Below are 17,485 nucleotides of genomic sequence, written 5' to 3' on the forward strand. Positions count from 1 at the left end.
ATTGTTTCTCTTTCGCTTGCATCATTTTAAAACTTTTGCTCCAGTATCTGGCGCCTTCAATATATTTATTTATTTGTAATGATTATTAGTATTATTATTGTTCATTGCACCACTAATTCGTGGCGATCTAAAAAGGGAGGATATTGCTCCCAGTTGATATTTATCATTCATATATTTATTATTAAATCATTGGGAGTGCTGGTTTTATTACCTTTTTAACATAATGTCATGTTATTTAGTAAAAGGGCCCTTCAGAAATACCAAAATGGAACCCATACCGAGATGTAACACGTATTTCAATGCGTAAAAGTAACTCTGAAATTTAGTGAAAAACCGGAGGAATCTATAAATTCTTGTAATCTTGTTTCAATACTTATTACAGCCTTTCGATTTTACATTAATATAATACTCGGATACATTGAAAACGAACAGATATTCAAATGTAGATTTGTATTTATACATACAAATAACCCCCTTATATACACGTTGCGAAGATTATACCAGATCTTGATTATTTAAACAGAATCGCGACCCACAGAATGACGTATGAATCGTTACTGATATCATGGATATTATTGAATTGAAATACTGTTAATATAGTTGACACACATTGATAGATACGAGACTTAAAAAAAAAAACATAAAAAAGGATTTTCTTGGAAATGTTTCTGAAGGAAGTGTGGAGTTTGATGAACTCTCGACAAAAAAAAAGAAAGGGAAATGAACATCATTTAGTAAATTTATAACTCGGGTTTAATTCCCTTCGATCAACTCGGTACATAAACCAATCTTTTTGAGGATGACGGATAGCGTTTTAATGAAACGCGACATGTGGTTCCCTGCACAACGACCCTGCATTAAAAACGACACATGCCAATGTTACCGCGCTAGGCTGACGACGAAGGCGCGCAAAAAGTAGGCCGAAAGAACTGGAAAAGGAAAAAGCAAAGAGGCCAATTTGGCGCAATTATTCATTCGAGAGAGCTGTGTCAAAAAGGAGTAATTTACAGCCTGGAATTTGTCCCGATGTGTTTGCTTGGAGCAGATGAATATAGCAATAAAGCTGTACGATTCCGCCCATTTAAGGTGATGGGGTTGAAGCATGTGTAATGTTGTTAGATGTTAGGAAAGCATTATATCACTTTGAGGACATGCATGTCTATTGATTTTAATGAAAATCTTGCTGAAATAAGAAGCACGCGTGTATGTATTAGGAAAATGATAAAATATCTATACACAGGAGCATGATTAAAATAGAACGATTTTTTTCTTGATATCCTCTCCTCTTTCATGTATATCTCTTTCTAAAAAGTATGGTAAAGGCCTGGTCCCACTGACCAAATGACACAAAACGTATATTCATAAAGGACACAGCGGACGAGCAAAATTTCGGGGGTGGTTCCATCCGTTTTCATCCGCCCCAGAAATGGACAAAATTCGGGAAATATTTGCCCGAAAGACAACGGAAAAGAACGGACATGGGTAGTATATAGCGGGGATCGGGGATGTTAAACGAATGGTCATAGGAAACCTGGCCATGCTGGCGGATGGAAGTGGATGACAGCTTCGAAGGGGTTACCGGGAGGGGGGGGGGTTGAGTACGTTATATACGAGATATACATACGCTTACATCCTTTCTATTTCCGGGCAACTAACGATGTATAGACGCTCCATGTACCTTGTCTGTCATCATTCTTTCCGTAATACAACTACAGTGGCTGTGAGTTGCGAGGATGCCCAGAGGATAAAGCGGACGTTTAACGGATGAAAACGGACGTGAGACGTTTGTTGCCAGTCATGTTCTGGATTTACATCGTACACGGTGGAGAGTTCATCCGTTCTTAAAGTTATTTGCAACTCAAAACTTTTTGCGCGGATGAAATCACGTTGGACGAATGCTCGATGGATAGAGCGTATGAAACACGTATGCAATGCGTACATAACCATGATAACGGATGCAAAGCATTTTCCAATGGATGGCAAGATGGTTTAACGTTTTACATCCCTTTGCATCCGTAAGTGCAGTGGAACCGGGTTTTAAGAGATATACATGAAAAAGGGAAGAGAAAAGATATCACGAAAACTTGAGCTCAGAGAATTATGGACATGATGGAGAGAAAAAAGGGGGGGGGGCAGATGGGTGAATCGACCCAAACCCCCTCCCCAAATTCATCTAAATGCTAAAATCCACAATATACGACGTTGTTTTTAAATTTTCCCTCAAGAGGGGTTAACCTGTCATATTTCAAGAACTTTTCTTGAAACTTCTTAGTATGTTAATTTGTTCATATTAAAAAAAAAACATTTTTACTAATTAGTGACTACCAAATGATGGTAAGGATGACGATCATCACAAGGACCTCAGAACCAGGCAGGGGGACTTGGGGCTTCTGCCACCATCTTTTCACAAAACCGTGTACAAAAACGTAAGGGTGCATGACTGATTGTATTTTTTGCATGGCCAGCTCCCACCCCGCCAACTTTGGTGTTTTTGCAAGCCTCCAACCATGCCAACGCTATAGAGTATGTTCTCCAAATGATAACTAGGCAATATAAGAATTCATAACATTATTATTATTCAAAATTTCACCGACGCCTATCTTCTTCGCTGATGAAAAAATGGCTTATTATTCTCACTGTACAGTGCGACTAAGTTTGCATTCATAGTCAAGGCATGAAAATACTCCAAACATGTTACTTTGCTTAATTGGATCATTTCACGTTGCGAGTTGGTTAGGCTCATCTTTATACAAACTAGATAATTCATTTTATTCGGTCATAGGTCCCATGGCACCCCGAGCATGGCACATATAGGGCCAACTCTGTAAACGTGTATGACTCTGAACATCAGCAAAGCTTGGATGATCGTAAATGGTAGAAAGGGAAATCCCCCATTAGTGCAATTTATGTACATTTTGAGGGCATTCACTCATTGATGATGGGCAACATGCTTCTTAAGCTAAGCAACCATCATTTTGCAAGCAACCATAACACGAAGACCCGCCATAGCCCGCATGGTACACAACGTTCCGTTACCGAGCTACCATGGCAAATCCCTTTCTCGGAGCTGCAAGTTTTCTCATAGCCGTGCGTGCATCCATTGCCAGGAGTAGTGACGGCGTTTCGATGCAACGGTTTCGGGGATACCGGTGCAGTCGAAAACCTGACAATGGTATGCGTTCTCCGTCTCCCAGTTAAAGCCGAAGTATAATGATGCATAGGTTTGTCGCGTGACGACGATAAAGGTCTAGGAACAAGCCTCCCCCCTGTGAATTGTGAGTATTGTACAGCAGTCTATGGGTGAGGGTCGCCCCCCCCCCCCCCTCAGATTAAGAGAGGAAACCTCGTGAAATTGCTGTACATAGCCTGCAAACTCATCTGTAAATTTCTTTTGAATTAGGTGAACTACTTTGGAAATATATAAAACTCAGACTATAAAACAGTCAGTTTGATTACTGATGAATGGTGACAGATCGATGTTCGCGATGATTATGGTTATAATGAAAATCAGAATACTAGTATTAAGTTCGAATTTAATCATGACTGATTTAGAAATCCCAATGATAAAATGTAGATAATCGTAGTTATGCTAATAACGATCATCATGGACGCCATCTCCATCATTAACATTATCATCATCCCCATCGATATCACCATTATGATCAAAATATAAATGTTTTGATTAATGGTCCAAAGTTTCAGACGCTTTTGGCGTAAGTTTAGCTATATTGGAACTTTTACTTCTAATAATAATTACAATATTCAGATAGCGCTTTACAAAACAAATAAGTAACTTACATTAATATAATTGAACATTTAACAAATAAGAAAGGAAATGTAGTATTACAAATTTCAACTCAGGTAAAACAGCCTACTAAAGTTGGAAATACAAAATAATAATGATAATAATAATAGTGGTATAGCTTTCGTTGCTCTGCAGGCCAAACTTTATTCTAGGATAATATTCTTCTGGGGTGACGCCGACGCTTATATTTCGTGTCCCCGTGGGAAAAAAATCATTACGAAATTCCAAATTCTAGAAATCTCATATTTCAGTTTGGGAAAATATAGAATACAGAGAAATTCCAGGGGAAAAAATATTACATTATGTTGTACACCACAACAGCCTACTTACATAATTAGAAACGCATAATAGCAGACAATATGGAATCTGAAGGCCTACATGACTACTCTTATATCTCTGGTCTAATCTTTCAATCAAAATTTGTCACTCTCTTCGCTCTGTCACCGTACTCAAGAACGAGCCTGACTCCATTTTAAAAAGGAATAACATAATATATTTTTTGTGTAAAAGGACTGTTTGGAGGAGGTATCACATTATTTTGCTGCCCCGTAGCCAGGGTTTTCAATCAAAGGGTTCAATTCTTCTGCTTCTCTTTACCTATCTTTTCTTGATTTTGAAACTTCTAGGTGGTTATACATCGAAGTCCTAACACCCCTTCCCCCTCCTGGTATATGCCGGCTTGCTTCATAAACTGCATGCCCCCCCCCCCCTCCATTTTCTTAATATAAAATGTGTCTGTAGTAGTTTATTACTAGGATACCACCGAGTATGGACATGGATGTGATTACGTAATTTACGTCATTAACCTCCGAACTTAAACAGGTTAATATCTTAATTGGATAACACACGTATCGTGTGCATGCGTGGCGTGTATGCATGGGGGAACCTGCACGGAGGACAGTGTGCCTTCCAATTTTCTTCCTCTGTCCAATTCCAAATGGTGGCGTTTTGTTTGGAGGCGTGATAGCTCAGTCGGTAGAGCGGGGATTCGTATTCCGGTGACCTGGATTCGATTCTCACTTGGCGCGCTAGTGCCTTTTGGTAAGGCATTAATCCTCAGTACCAGGTCCTTCGGAGAGGACCTTAAGCCGTCGGTCCTCTGGTTGCTTGCTTACAAGCATTCATGCTTTCTTAGCACTCAGGTAAAAAATCACCACCACCACCACCAGTTGCGTAAATAAATTAATGAATAAAATAATACAATGAAATAATGACAATCACTGATATACAGATGGGGAATGCCTCAAAAAGATTCACGACCATGAAAAACGAAAGATAAGGAAAGGAAAAGGGAGAAATTGACTATCTCTATCTGAATATTATATCAAAATCTGTAACAAAGTTTATTTCTATTAAACATGTTAGAAAGACGAATTTTACTTACACAGTCGTAGCTTTGTAGAACTTTTAGCCCGAAAATCCATGTCTAGCCCCCGTCAGAATCTTTGGAACATTACGCCATTGATAATAATACAATGAAATGATTACATGCAAAATGAAACTGCAGAATAAATGAATAATGGAAGAAATTTAAATTGAAATACATAATGAACCTTAAACGCAAAGTAATCCCCTTACCATTTTTTTTTTACTAAGTGGTCTCTTTCTTTAACTTGTTAAATTAAAATGTCATTATGTTACATCCATATGTATACATGTAGTTCAAAAATAAAAATTTTGTGCGAAAGCATGTCTCTTAAAAAAAATGAAGTGATACAATAAAATTTGTTTATTATGTTTCTCTCACAAGTTTTATTCAGCACTAGGCGTAGGCCCCGTCGTTTCATTTCCATGCTTGGGTTATAGAAGGAAATGATTAGGTTAACTTCCACCCAAACATTGAACGAATGAACAAAGAGGGGATAAGTAAAACAATTTAAGACGACAGATCGTTGATATGGGCTCTTTAAACTACTTAAGTCTCCATCCGTTATACTTCGCTCCTCAGGAAATACCTACGCTGACCCGCTGTTATAGCCGCCTAAGCTCTCGGGGTCTTTGTTTGCTAGAGCCCTGATACACGAGCTCCGTGAGGGCTTCGGTAAACAATATGCTTCCCTCGGTTAATATACAATGGTTGAGTGTGATGAACAAGCTCATCTCGACGATTACAATATTTTGCTATTTTTCGCTAAAACAATTAATCTAGGACTCAGGACGGGGGATAATATACGAGATAACAAGAAGGAGAAGAAGAAGATAATTATGATGATGACGATGATGATGATTAAGAAGAAGAAGGGGGAGGAGGAGAAGAAAAGCTAGAAGGAGAAGAAGAAAAAAGGAGAAGAAGCAGGAAATGATGAAAAGAGGGATAATGAAATGAATCGACCCCCCCCCAAAAAAAAAAAAAAAAATAGACAGAATATCGGGAATAAAACAATATTATGTAGATGTGAAAACAAACAAAAACAATGATTAGAAGGATGAAAGAAAGCAATCGTTGAATTCCTATAAAAGAATATAATGCAATATAATTTTTTGAACATTTTGTGAATGATTATTAGGGAATCCGGTCTTACCTCGCTCTTTAATCTTGCTCCGGAAAATCTATGCGTGTTAAGAGATGTAAAGTGAAAAAAAAATGATTATGGTAAATAACGCAAATATTGCAATCTTGATTTTGAAATGTGCTTTTACATCTATATTATGACACTGCGTGGTTTGATAAATGAATAAAAAGATAAATGAAACAAATGAATAATTAAATGAATAAAGAAGTAAATTAATGAATAAATAAAAACAATGAGCGAATACATTTTCAATTAGTGAAATACATAAACAATTAGATATAAATGAATATGTAGATGACGAATTGAGTAAATCAATTAATAAATTAGTTTATATTTGAATAAATTAATTCATGAATAAGAAGATACCAAATTCATAGTAATAAATATATAAAACGATAAAATCAAATAATTATTACATAGATAAATTTTGAAATAAATTAGTAAAAAGAAAAGAGCATAAAAAGGTAAATGAATAATCTTTATAGGTGAATATCACTATGCGATAAAAAGAAAACAAAATCCTACCTGGTTAGTCCTTTTGTAGAGTACACAGTATGATAATATGCACTTGACTCTTTGATGCCAATACCGTAGTAATGATATCTGCAATGAGAATGATACGACGTTTAGTGTAAGGATTAGACAGTGTGAGTAAAAAAAAATTAAACCTTACAAATCCCCAAAGTTAGTGAAAAATATGTCATGAACGCATTATATTGCTAGAAAGAGTATTTTCTCCCAACTAATTTGATACAATATTTATGTGGTATGTCGTCACGCTTTGATAATCAGTATTCTTTGCAGTGAAGTAAATTTTGATGGGCATGACCGGTACGCAATGAATGAATAAAAATGCCAATGATGTCGTAATCCTGCATGAGTAAGTAAACACATTTTTTCAATGAAATTAACTTGAGAATTGATACTTAAAAATGTTTAACAATTATAATGTAAATTATTCAAGAGGTGTTTGGAAATAGATGTTAATGCAACCGTTGTAGGATTATGACACCATTTACATCTGGATTCATTCATTGCAGTCATGACTTACTCTGGCGCAAATCAAACCTTACATCATTTCAAAGAAAACCTCCAGGGGGGCGTTTCATGAAAGGACTTGTCGGACGTTTTATCCGACAGTTACCATAGTAACAGTACCTCTCAGCCAATCAACATCAGAGAAAGATGTCAGATCTGACAACTTGTCGGACGAAAATGTTGATGAAACGCCCCCCTGATCATACAGGCGTTAACACAAATTATTTTGTAGAACATACTTTCTCAGGCCATGTGTTCTTTACATGATTTTTCCTTAAATCGGGGATTTGTGTTTTACTCACGGTTGAAAGGAGACTCATTTGCCCGTATCATGAAGTCCGGTTTAGCTTCGGCCCTGGGCTACCTTTGTAATAACACTATGGGAAGCCAAACATGTTGTAATTGCATTTACATTTTATGCTTCCTATTTTTATTTGACTCTACCATCATGTTCAATAATGAAGAGAACTATTCAGTTATTACTTTCGTAGTTGATTATCTTTTTTATTGATCAATGAATTATCATGTTCATATGGTGGTAAATGTCTTTTTTCACCTGATCATTTTACAATTTAATTTGTACCCTCCATGAAAAGTTTTTATCAGAGGCGGTTTTCGGCCTTTACCTTTAGAAGTGGACTGCATTTTATGAGAACCGATAATTTGGTATGAGAATCCTAACCGCGGTTTAAAAATGTCGTTAAGTTTGATAAGACAGGAATTTACGAAATAACATTAGAGTTACCAAACAAATACTGTTCAACAAATGACGTGGTTCCTTTTGTTTGGCGTGATTTATACACTATCTTGATGCGTGTAATAGCCATGTGTGTAAGTACGACTTGTTTTTGTTTGCTAATTGTCTTTTGTTTTGTTGGATTTTTATTTGTTACTACGCCATTTGAATCATGTACATTTTTAATAACAACTTGTGATTTTTGCGTTTTTGGGTGGCATTTCGATTAGATCTTCTCGTCCTCCCCTTGTTTTTCAATTCATTACTTTCTCCCCCTCCCCTTCTTCATCTTTTTTCTCGCGGTTTTTTTTATCGATTTATTTTTCCTCCGGCTTCTCCATGTCATCTTTTTTGTTTTTTTCTTATTATTATTCCTCTCCTTTTCCTTCTTCTTCTTCCCTTCCTCATCCTACTTCTTTTTTTTTTCTTCTTCTTCTTTATCTTCTTCTTCTTCCCCTTTTCCTTTCTTCGTCTGTGCTAATAGATTTTTCTTTCTTAAAGGTCAAGTCTAACCCAGAAAAAAGGTTTATTTGAATAAATAAAGAAAAATCAAATTAGCATAACGCTAAAAATTTCATCAAAATCGCATGTTTAATAAAAAAAGTTAGGACATTTTAGGACGTTAGGACGTTTTAAATAAAACAGTGATATGCACAACTCAGTATCATGCAAATGAGACAGTCGACGATGTCCCTCACTCAATACAATACAATATTTTATTTTTACAGATTTGACAATGAGGACCAACTTCACTGAACCATATAGTAATAAAAATACTAATTCGACATGTTTAGAGAGGAATTAATTGTTGTTTCACTTGACAATGAGGAGAAAATTAGAATATTTCATATAATAAAATACAAAATAAATATAGTGAGTGGATGACGTCATCAGTCTCCTCATTTGCATACTGACCAGGATGTGCATTTAACTGTTTTGTGAAATTAAGCGAAATTTTAAAATGTTTTAACTTTCTTATTTTGTATCCGATTTTTATGAAATTTTCAGTGTACAGTTATGCTTGTGGGATTTTTTCTCTTTTTATTAAAATCAACTTTTTATTGGGGTGGACTTGTCCTTTAAATGAATATAGATATTTACCCTTAAATTATTAGATTAACTTATTTCTTTTGTGTATTTTTATATTCTGGTATCAGGCTTTTAAATTTCTCACAGTGTCTTTGTTATCAATTTCAGGTTATATACATGTTTATTAAATTATTATCAATATCATTTTTGTGATAATTTCAATTTTTTTACACTATGTCAACATTAAGTCGTATTTGTGTTGGTTCTAAAGTATCATGAATGATCAAACAATCGTTTACTGACATATTAGTTGAGGAAGGCCCGTTTCCTCCGCATCACTCTATCTACCCCCCCCCCCCCCCCCTCTCCATCTATATCTCTTTAATTCTCTCTCCCTTTCTTTTGACGAAAAATTTATATGGTATATATATATATATATATCTTACTTTGAATGCCCTCTTGTTCCAAGTCGTCTTGTTGTCAAATTAGGAAATTTTTGTCGAATTGTCTGAAGGTATAAGAAGAAAGATAAAATTTGTTACATTTCTATAAAAAAATTGCACCAGGTTCAGAATTGTTTATGTAAGTCAACATTTAACGTGTAAATAAAAAATAGGTATTTTCAAAAAGCATCAAAGGGGATGATACATGTAGATATTGAATATAAATCTCGTCAATAAAAACACCGTTAATCAAATATTGATCAGGTGAGAAGATGAACACAAAATATAAAATGTCAGAATATACATTAAATCGTTCAGATCATTTTGAAAATATGTTCATATTATATATATATACATATATAATTATTTCGATTATGTAACTGTTGCATTCAAATGTTTTCCCCAAATATAATGGGAAGATCACACGTAACGTTGGTGACAATTTACAAATGTTTCACTGTTGGTATAACACAATGATAAGAAACGGGTAGTTTAGAACTGTTCACATGACGACAATATAAATGACATTCCGCCTGCAGTCAATGAAAAACAACCAGTCTGCATTCGTAGTCTTTTTTTCATGAAAACTTTTTAAAAATCGTAGGCCTATGCGTTGGACTATTTTTATATAGATTATCCGCAAATGAGTGGCGTCATGGGCAATTAAATTTTAAAGGGGCCACACATGCAGTGTAGGGCTTAATTTCTGAAAAGCTGCGAGCGAGCAAAGCGAACAAGATTATTTCCCCCCTTTTTATCTTATTTTTTAGACACGATTTTATTTGTTATAGTGATAATGAGAAGAAAAAAAACATTTGAGAAATTATATATTTCAACGTTTTACTTTTACTCCCCCTTCCTGTTGTCCTTATTTTGTTATTTTTTGTCATGAAACTTTGGGGATCCATGGCTTCGAATTCAGCCCCTCCCACCTTTACGCCAGCATCGTTTATCATGCCAACCTAAGGCGTCTAGATATGAAATGCACATTAAAGCTTAAAACAAATCTACCAGAGGTTACGTTCCGGAAACGATGCATTATTTCTGAATAATGTCATACAAGCGAAGCGAGTGGGCTCAAAATGTGCAATCAATCAATATCAATAGGGCCTGTGATGTCATTTTATTGCGAATGCTAACAGAAGAATCACCAAGACATTCAACAGAACTTCTAGAAAATCATAATATCTTAAAACAGAATCCCATTACTCGTAAAACAAAATATCAATCGGAGCTGGGGCTAGGCATCAAGACCCGCCCAGTATCTTACAATAGTGGGTCTAGACAACAAAACTACGAAAAGTTCTTCGTGACGCAAACATTTGACAAAGTATACGCAAAACGGTATCATTGTTATGTAATATCGGATATATACCCTGATTGTTTTTGTCCAGGTCATGATATATGTACATGCAGCCCTATATTTACCATCCGTGCCTTGAATAGATACAGGCAAGAACAAAGTTTACTTACAAGATGTAAATATCGATAAATGCTACTTATCAATGTCGGATACACTCAGACCCAAAGGGAAATTTATCAATATCTAAATAGATCAACTACTAGTAAAAACCACGGTGTAGTATAACGGTGAACCCAAAGGGGAAAACTATATGTTTTATTAGGAGTAATTTGCTTAAGAATTTCGCCAACTTGTCGTCATCATTGGGGATATTTTTTCGATTTTCAAAGGCCAGTGCCGCTGTTTTGTCGCCTGCCTATCGCCACAATGAGTCATGTAAACTATTCGCCAAAATTCAAGAAACAAACATGGCAATGATTTAAATAGATACACAGCAAATGTAATTTCAAAGTTTACTCATTGGTTTCAAATTGAAATGTTGAAAAACAAAATCAAAATGATTAATTTCTGCATTTCCTTTCAATGACATGTACACTGCAAAAACTCCGGTGTTGATTTACCACCAGAGCCCGGTATCTATATATCTCCACACCATCAGAGAAGTGTTAAACAACACCAGTTTGGTTTTGGTCCAACACCCGTTAGGTGTTTATACAACACCAGTTAGTATTAAAACAACATCGGGTTGAAACTGGTGTTGTTTCAATAATGTTCTGGGTGGCGTTTCATGAAAGGACTTGTCGGACGTTTTATCCGACAAGTCCCATTTTATCCGACAGTTACCATAGGAACAGTGCCTCTCTGCCAATCAAAATCATGGAAAGATGTCAGATCTGACAACTTGTCGGATGAAAATATTGATGAAACGCTCCCCAGGTGTGGGCATATATATATTCCGGGCAGGTGGTAAATCAACACCAGAGTTTTGCAGAGCACCCTAGTGAATATTTGGGTAACGTTGCTGATCATAAGGACCGAGTGTACTAATTTGATAACTTTGCAGAGATATGTAAGTGCGTATAAAAAGGCTCCAAAAAGTATTGTGGAAAATTTCTTTTTAAAAGGTGAGATTTTAGTACTGATAGATAAGGTTTTATCAATTAGATTACACCAAAAAGCCGATAGTACAATTTTGACCAAACGGCAAAAAGGTCCATTGATCATTAAAAAAAATTGATGTTGCTCCGATGCTTGTGGACCGAATGTGGACAAAAAACACCACACCCAAATGGTCAGTTTGAAAATAACTCATAATAATAATAATAAACAGTTCTTGTATAGCGCATATCACAATTATGAATAATGTCTCTATATATGCGCTTCCAAAGGACTTGGATATTATTACCCCATGCACAGCGCACACGCATTTCAAGGAATACATTCCTGCCAGGTACCCATTCACCTCACCTGGGTTGAGTGCAGCATAATTTCTTGCCGAAGGAAATTACGCCATGGCTGGGATTCGAACCCACGACCCTCTGTTTCAAAGTCCGAAGACTAACCCACTTGGCCACAACGCTCCACTCGCTCATCAGTACTGAGTAAGAACTGTTAACATTGTTATGATTATTGTAAGAGCCGTGGTGTAGTGGTTCTGACTCTCGTCTTGTAAACAGAGGGTCGTGTGTTCGAATCCCACCGCGGTCTAGCGTCCTTTGGCAAGGCGTTAATCCACACTTTGCCACTCTCGACCCAGGTGCTAAATGGGTACCCGGTAGGATGCGAAAGATATTGTATGTTTGAATTTGCCAGCGCCATAATGAGGCTGCGATGAATGCAAGGAATGCTCCCCAGGGAGTGAAAATTGTGCACTTTTCGTGCGGGATTGAAATGAATCCAATTACCGGGGTAATAATATGCTGTAACGCGCTTTGGGCCATTCTGGGAAAAGCGCTTTATAAAAATTGGCTATTATTATTATTATTATTATTATTATTACTGTGACATAATGAAATGCTGAAATTCGATCCTTACCTTGCCGAACGTAGCAGCACAAGCTGGGTCCAGACTCTCTTTTCTGCAGAAGTCCAAGTAATGTGAGTAGAGTATACATCGCGGTAGGCATACGCCATCACATATACAGTAATTCTCTTCCAGCCTGGAGTTCAAATATATACGTGTATATTACTGACACTAATCTGAACTACGAAAAATATCGAACCGTTTTTTTTAAAGCATGTAAAGAGCTCCCGAGATGAATTACAAATACTCAGGGGCGGCGGAACGTAATTTCGTTTGGGGGGCAAAACAAAAAAGGGCACACATGTGTCAAAATGGGTACATTGGTGCAAACGGATATTTTCACCATGAAGTAGGTGTGTGTTTTGTTGTAATTAAGTTGAGCACAGCTTTTTTTAAGTGATCTCACCAATCAAATAATGGGAGCGTGAATAATGAGCTGAAAATTTGTGACATTTCAACCTTAAAGCTGGACATTCTAAGCATTTTTATAACCAAGAACAGAGTGAGACATTTAGTACCTTCAAAACGATAAATGATGCGATCGCCAAACGCGAGCCAAAAATTTGTGGTATTCCAATCTGAAAACTGGACATTCTAAGCACTTTTGTGACCAAGAACAGAATGAGTACCTTACCATACAATAAATGATGCGAGCACAAAACCCGAGCCAAAAATTTGTAATATTCCAACCTGAAAAATTGACATTCTAACCATTTCTGTAACAAAGAACACAATGAGTACCTTAATAAACAAAAATTGTTGCAATGTACTTTGTTTTACTTCAAAAAGGTATTTCATTTTTAATTAGGGCACATTTCATTTTGAAAAAAGGCACTTTTCATTTTGAATGAGGGCACATTTTTTCCTAGGGGGAGGTTTTTTTTTTCTTTGGGGGGTGGTGCAAGTGCCCCTGCGACTACTGTGACTTTGTCGTCATTGGCAACTACCATTGTATTGAGAATATATGCAATATGTGGGCTGATGATGCCATGATCTCTACTTCCCTTAAATCAAAATTATTCATAATTTCATACATGACTGTATCAGCCGCAATGAATATTCAATACATTATATCAATAATTGTCAGTTGTGCAGAATTAGAATAGATATGATTACATAGAATAAAATATAGAATAATAATTGGGAATGTGACATCATCATATTGTTTACTGCATATTCTTGAAGGATTGCATAGAAAGTAGATGTTTCACTGAAATGATGCAGTCTTAAAAAAATTTTACCTTGTCATTTGAAATTTTCAGTGTCATGGTTGTTTAATTTTTTCTATCCATTTGTTCATTTCATGATATTTTCATTCCAGCCTGGAGTACCCTTTAGATATAATAACGACCTGTCATACCTTCCGTTGGCTTATGTTGGTTAAAAAGGGCAGGCCTTGTTCGACAACCCCTCAATATAGTTTTTATGAAGTTAATATAAACTCACCATTGTAAGGTTAGAGCGGTTTGTTTCTTCTTGTCCTTCACCATTTGCGCTACAGTTTTTTTGCCAGTCGTTTTCGTCGGTTCATCTTTCTTATTCTTGTGCATTTCGCCGTCATCTTTGTTCACAACGACTGTTTTCCTAATTTCACTATCGATGACACTACTTTCAAGTTCTATTTCGTGTTCCTCGTCGGACGAAGTTTCGGCACTCTCACCATCTAGCGAGAAAATATTAAACATGAATTTAGAATTGTTTGATAAATCATGTAGTGTAGAGTGGGAAGGGCAAGGGCACGGGAGCCTTGGAACGATTCTCTGGGAGGGAGATTTCCACTGTTAAACATTTTATTAACAGAAGTTCTTGCGGCAGTGTCCTGAGTACACCTGGGGCCCATTGTAGAAAGAGTTGCAATCAATCGCAACTCTATAAATCATGCGCAACTTGATTTTCAACCAATCAACAGCGCGCATTTGGGACTTGCGATTGATTTTTTTGACTTGCGTTTAAACGCAACTCTTTCTGCAACGGACACCAGTACTTTGTCTACACTTTGTAATCTTACATTGTGTAAAATTACAGAAATGTGGTATTTAGTTTGGTGTATGAAACCTTTCAAATATCCTGTACTAAGACTTATATTTTTTTTATTAAACCTGTTCTATTGAATTGCAGAAAATTCTTGTTTTAAGAAATTGGCAAAGTAATGTTGCTATTTTTCAGTAAAACCTTTTTTCTAAATCCTGTTTCTAAAACAGGGTGGTTTGTTTAAAAAAATGACTTGACAGACCGCCAAAATATCAACAAAAAAAAGAAAAAAAATTCACCCTAGATTGAAGGTGCTTTTTGCAAGAAAGTTGTTTGACATGCAAAGAAAGAAGAAAGAAATAATGAAAATGGTTTTCACTTCCGAAAGAAGATAATCATTTGTCACACACCCCTCCCCCTAAAAAAAAAGTGATATGGGACTCCGGAATATTTGTCAATTTGGTAAAGAGGCGTAATTATAAGCCAGTTCACGGTTAGCTCATGATCAACTTTTCTCAAATGACCTTTGTGATTTTTCATTAGGATAAGCACCATCATTTTCAAATGTAGATGTTGCGTAAGCTTTACTGGTAGAGTATTCAAATTCTAAAGAACAAAAGGCATTGTATACAGTGGCGTAGCTAGGATTTTTTTCCTGGGGGGGCACTGGGGGGTCCTTGCTTTTTCAGGGGGGGCACCATTTTTTCGGTGTGTGTGTGTATGTGTCACAAGGGCGGATCCGACTTTCGCCAATAGGGGACGGTGCCAGAAATTATCTTCACCTATATTTTCCCCGATCAGTCACTTCTTAGTTTTATTCTTATAAAACAACATTAAATTGAAATAAGCCTTATAAAAAGTGCGAGCGCGAAGCGCGAGCGATTTTTTTTTTTTACTTTTATGTATTTTGTCCTGAAAATTTAATATTCTGGGCAATGTTATGTGTGATCCTGAACAAGATTCGTATGTAACTAGATGGTTACTGCGAACGCCAAGCGCGAGCAGAAATTTTTATTACCTGTTCTAGCATTATCGAAAAGGGACCTGTTAAGGACTGCTTACAGTTACCCACGAAGACGGTATATATTTCGATAATGCGAGCGCGAAGCGCGAGCAAATTTTTTTAACATTCCGACCTAAAAATGGTCATTCTAAGCACTTTTTGTATTAATAAATGGGATAGGTATGTAACTAAACAATTGATGCGAGCGCGAAGCGCGAGAGGTAGAAAATTTAGATTTCAGACCTAAAACAAAAAAAGTAAAAGCGGGACACTCTATTCATATTTTGTAAATCATAAATAGGATATAGTTAATTGGGTATCATTAATAATGCGATCATGAAGCGTGAGCAGACAATTATTGATATTCTGACATGAAACTGGATAATTTAAGTACATTTTAAATAAAGAACATGCAGGCCACCGCGCATGTTTTAGATTTAGACCTAGAATCTGGGCATTCTGAATACATTTGTTTAATGGAACATTATGGAATACACCTAGACAATATGAACTTGGCAAATCAAACAATGTGACCACGCAGCGTGAGCTTAAAATGCTGATATGTAGACCATAAAAACAAACATTTTACAGAGCACTTAAATTTGTAAATGAAAAAAATAATGAAAGCTCGATGTCCGAGCTAAAATATGTTATGTATATAGACTTCAAAACTTGCTCCATATCAGCCTATTGAGCAAGATATGAATCTCATCGAACAGGCAATTCTGGCGCGAAGCGCAAGCAAAAATTTTATATGGTAACATGAAAGATTTTTTTTTTGCAAGTCTTCCCCTCACATTATTTCATTCACTCGTCTTCCTCTTCCTTTTTGTTCTTCTGTCTTTCTTCTTTTTTCTTTTTTTCTTTTCTTCTTTCTCCCTTTTTTTTTTTTGCTCTGCCAATTTTTTTCAGGGGGGGCACCTGGGGGGGCACACCAAATCTCAGGGGGGGCACGTGCCCCCCCATGCCCCCCCGTAGCTACGCCACTGATTGTATAGACCAGGTGACTAGAATAGTACATCAGGGATAAAGTTTGGAAAACTGTTTTATTGTCTGCCTTTGGCACATTTGACTATTGTTTAGGCTACTGTCAAATACCAGTGATTATGAAGGCTCTATTTATTACTCTTCAGCTTGGATGTGATAAAATGAATATTTTGAAAGGAATACATGAATAATCATCAAATCACAAATGCCTATGTCAGTGAATTTGAAAGCCACCTTCATGGTTTATCTCAAATGACCCTTTTCTGCTCATGCGCAGTTTACAACCGTGAACAGGCTACCAACCCTCACTTAGTCTCACTCATTTGGGTCCTTTCTCTAAAATTTCGTTTCATTTGCAAGCATTTCTACTGATTTCACTCATTTTGACCCATAAATTATATCATTGTCCTATGGGAGTCTCACTTTTAACTAGCTATCCAATGGGTGATTTCAAGTCCGGTGTTGGCCTTGGTGTTGGTTTTGAAATTTGGATTGCTTCCCCTAGCTCCAAAACTTATTCTAAGTTTGTAAAACTGATCCAGATCACATTATTGATATCTCAACAAGTAGTGAGTGACTTTTTCGGGACCGTCTTCATTTTATGTTTGATGTTATAATCGTGTAAAAATTGACGT

At 36.3% G+C, this 17,485-nt stretch overlaps 1 protein-coding gene across 2 annotated transcripts in view; it reads right to left on the reverse strand.

The window, feature by feature from the left end:
* LOC129263737 (DNA-binding protein RFX6-like) overlaps positions 1-17,485 on the reverse strand; it is a 40,455-nt gene that overhangs the window by 13,503 nt on the left and 9,467 nt on the right. Inside the window, exons 3-8 of one of the 2 annotated variants that reach the window (XM_064101058.1) lie at positions 14,336-14,552; positions 13,524-13,605; positions 12,902-13,025; positions 9,568-9,629; positions 6,844-6,921; positions 6,328-6,355 (exon numbers count right to left, since the gene is read on the reverse strand). In XM_064101058.1, the coding sequence (XP_063957128.1) occupies positions 6,328-6,355; positions 6,844-6,921; positions 9,568-9,629; positions 12,902-13,025; positions 13,524-13,603 (372 nt within the window). In that variant the 5' untranslated portion in view covers positions 13,604-13,605; positions 14,336-14,552. The remainder of the gene's footprint in view (positions 1-6,327; positions 6,356-6,843; positions 6,922-9,567; positions 9,630-12,901; positions 13,026-13,523; positions 13,606-14,335; positions 14,553-17,485) is intronic. The other variant, XM_064101057.1, reaches the window with a different exon arrangement.

This window comes from Lytechinus pictus, chromosome 6, assembly GCF_037042905.1.
Source record: "Lytechinus pictus isolate F3 Inbred chromosome 6, Lp3.0, whole genome shotgun sequence".
Classification (NCBI taxonomy): Eukaryota; Metazoa; Echinodermata; class Echinoidea; order Temnopleuroida; family Toxopneustidae; genus Lytechinus; species Lytechinus pictus.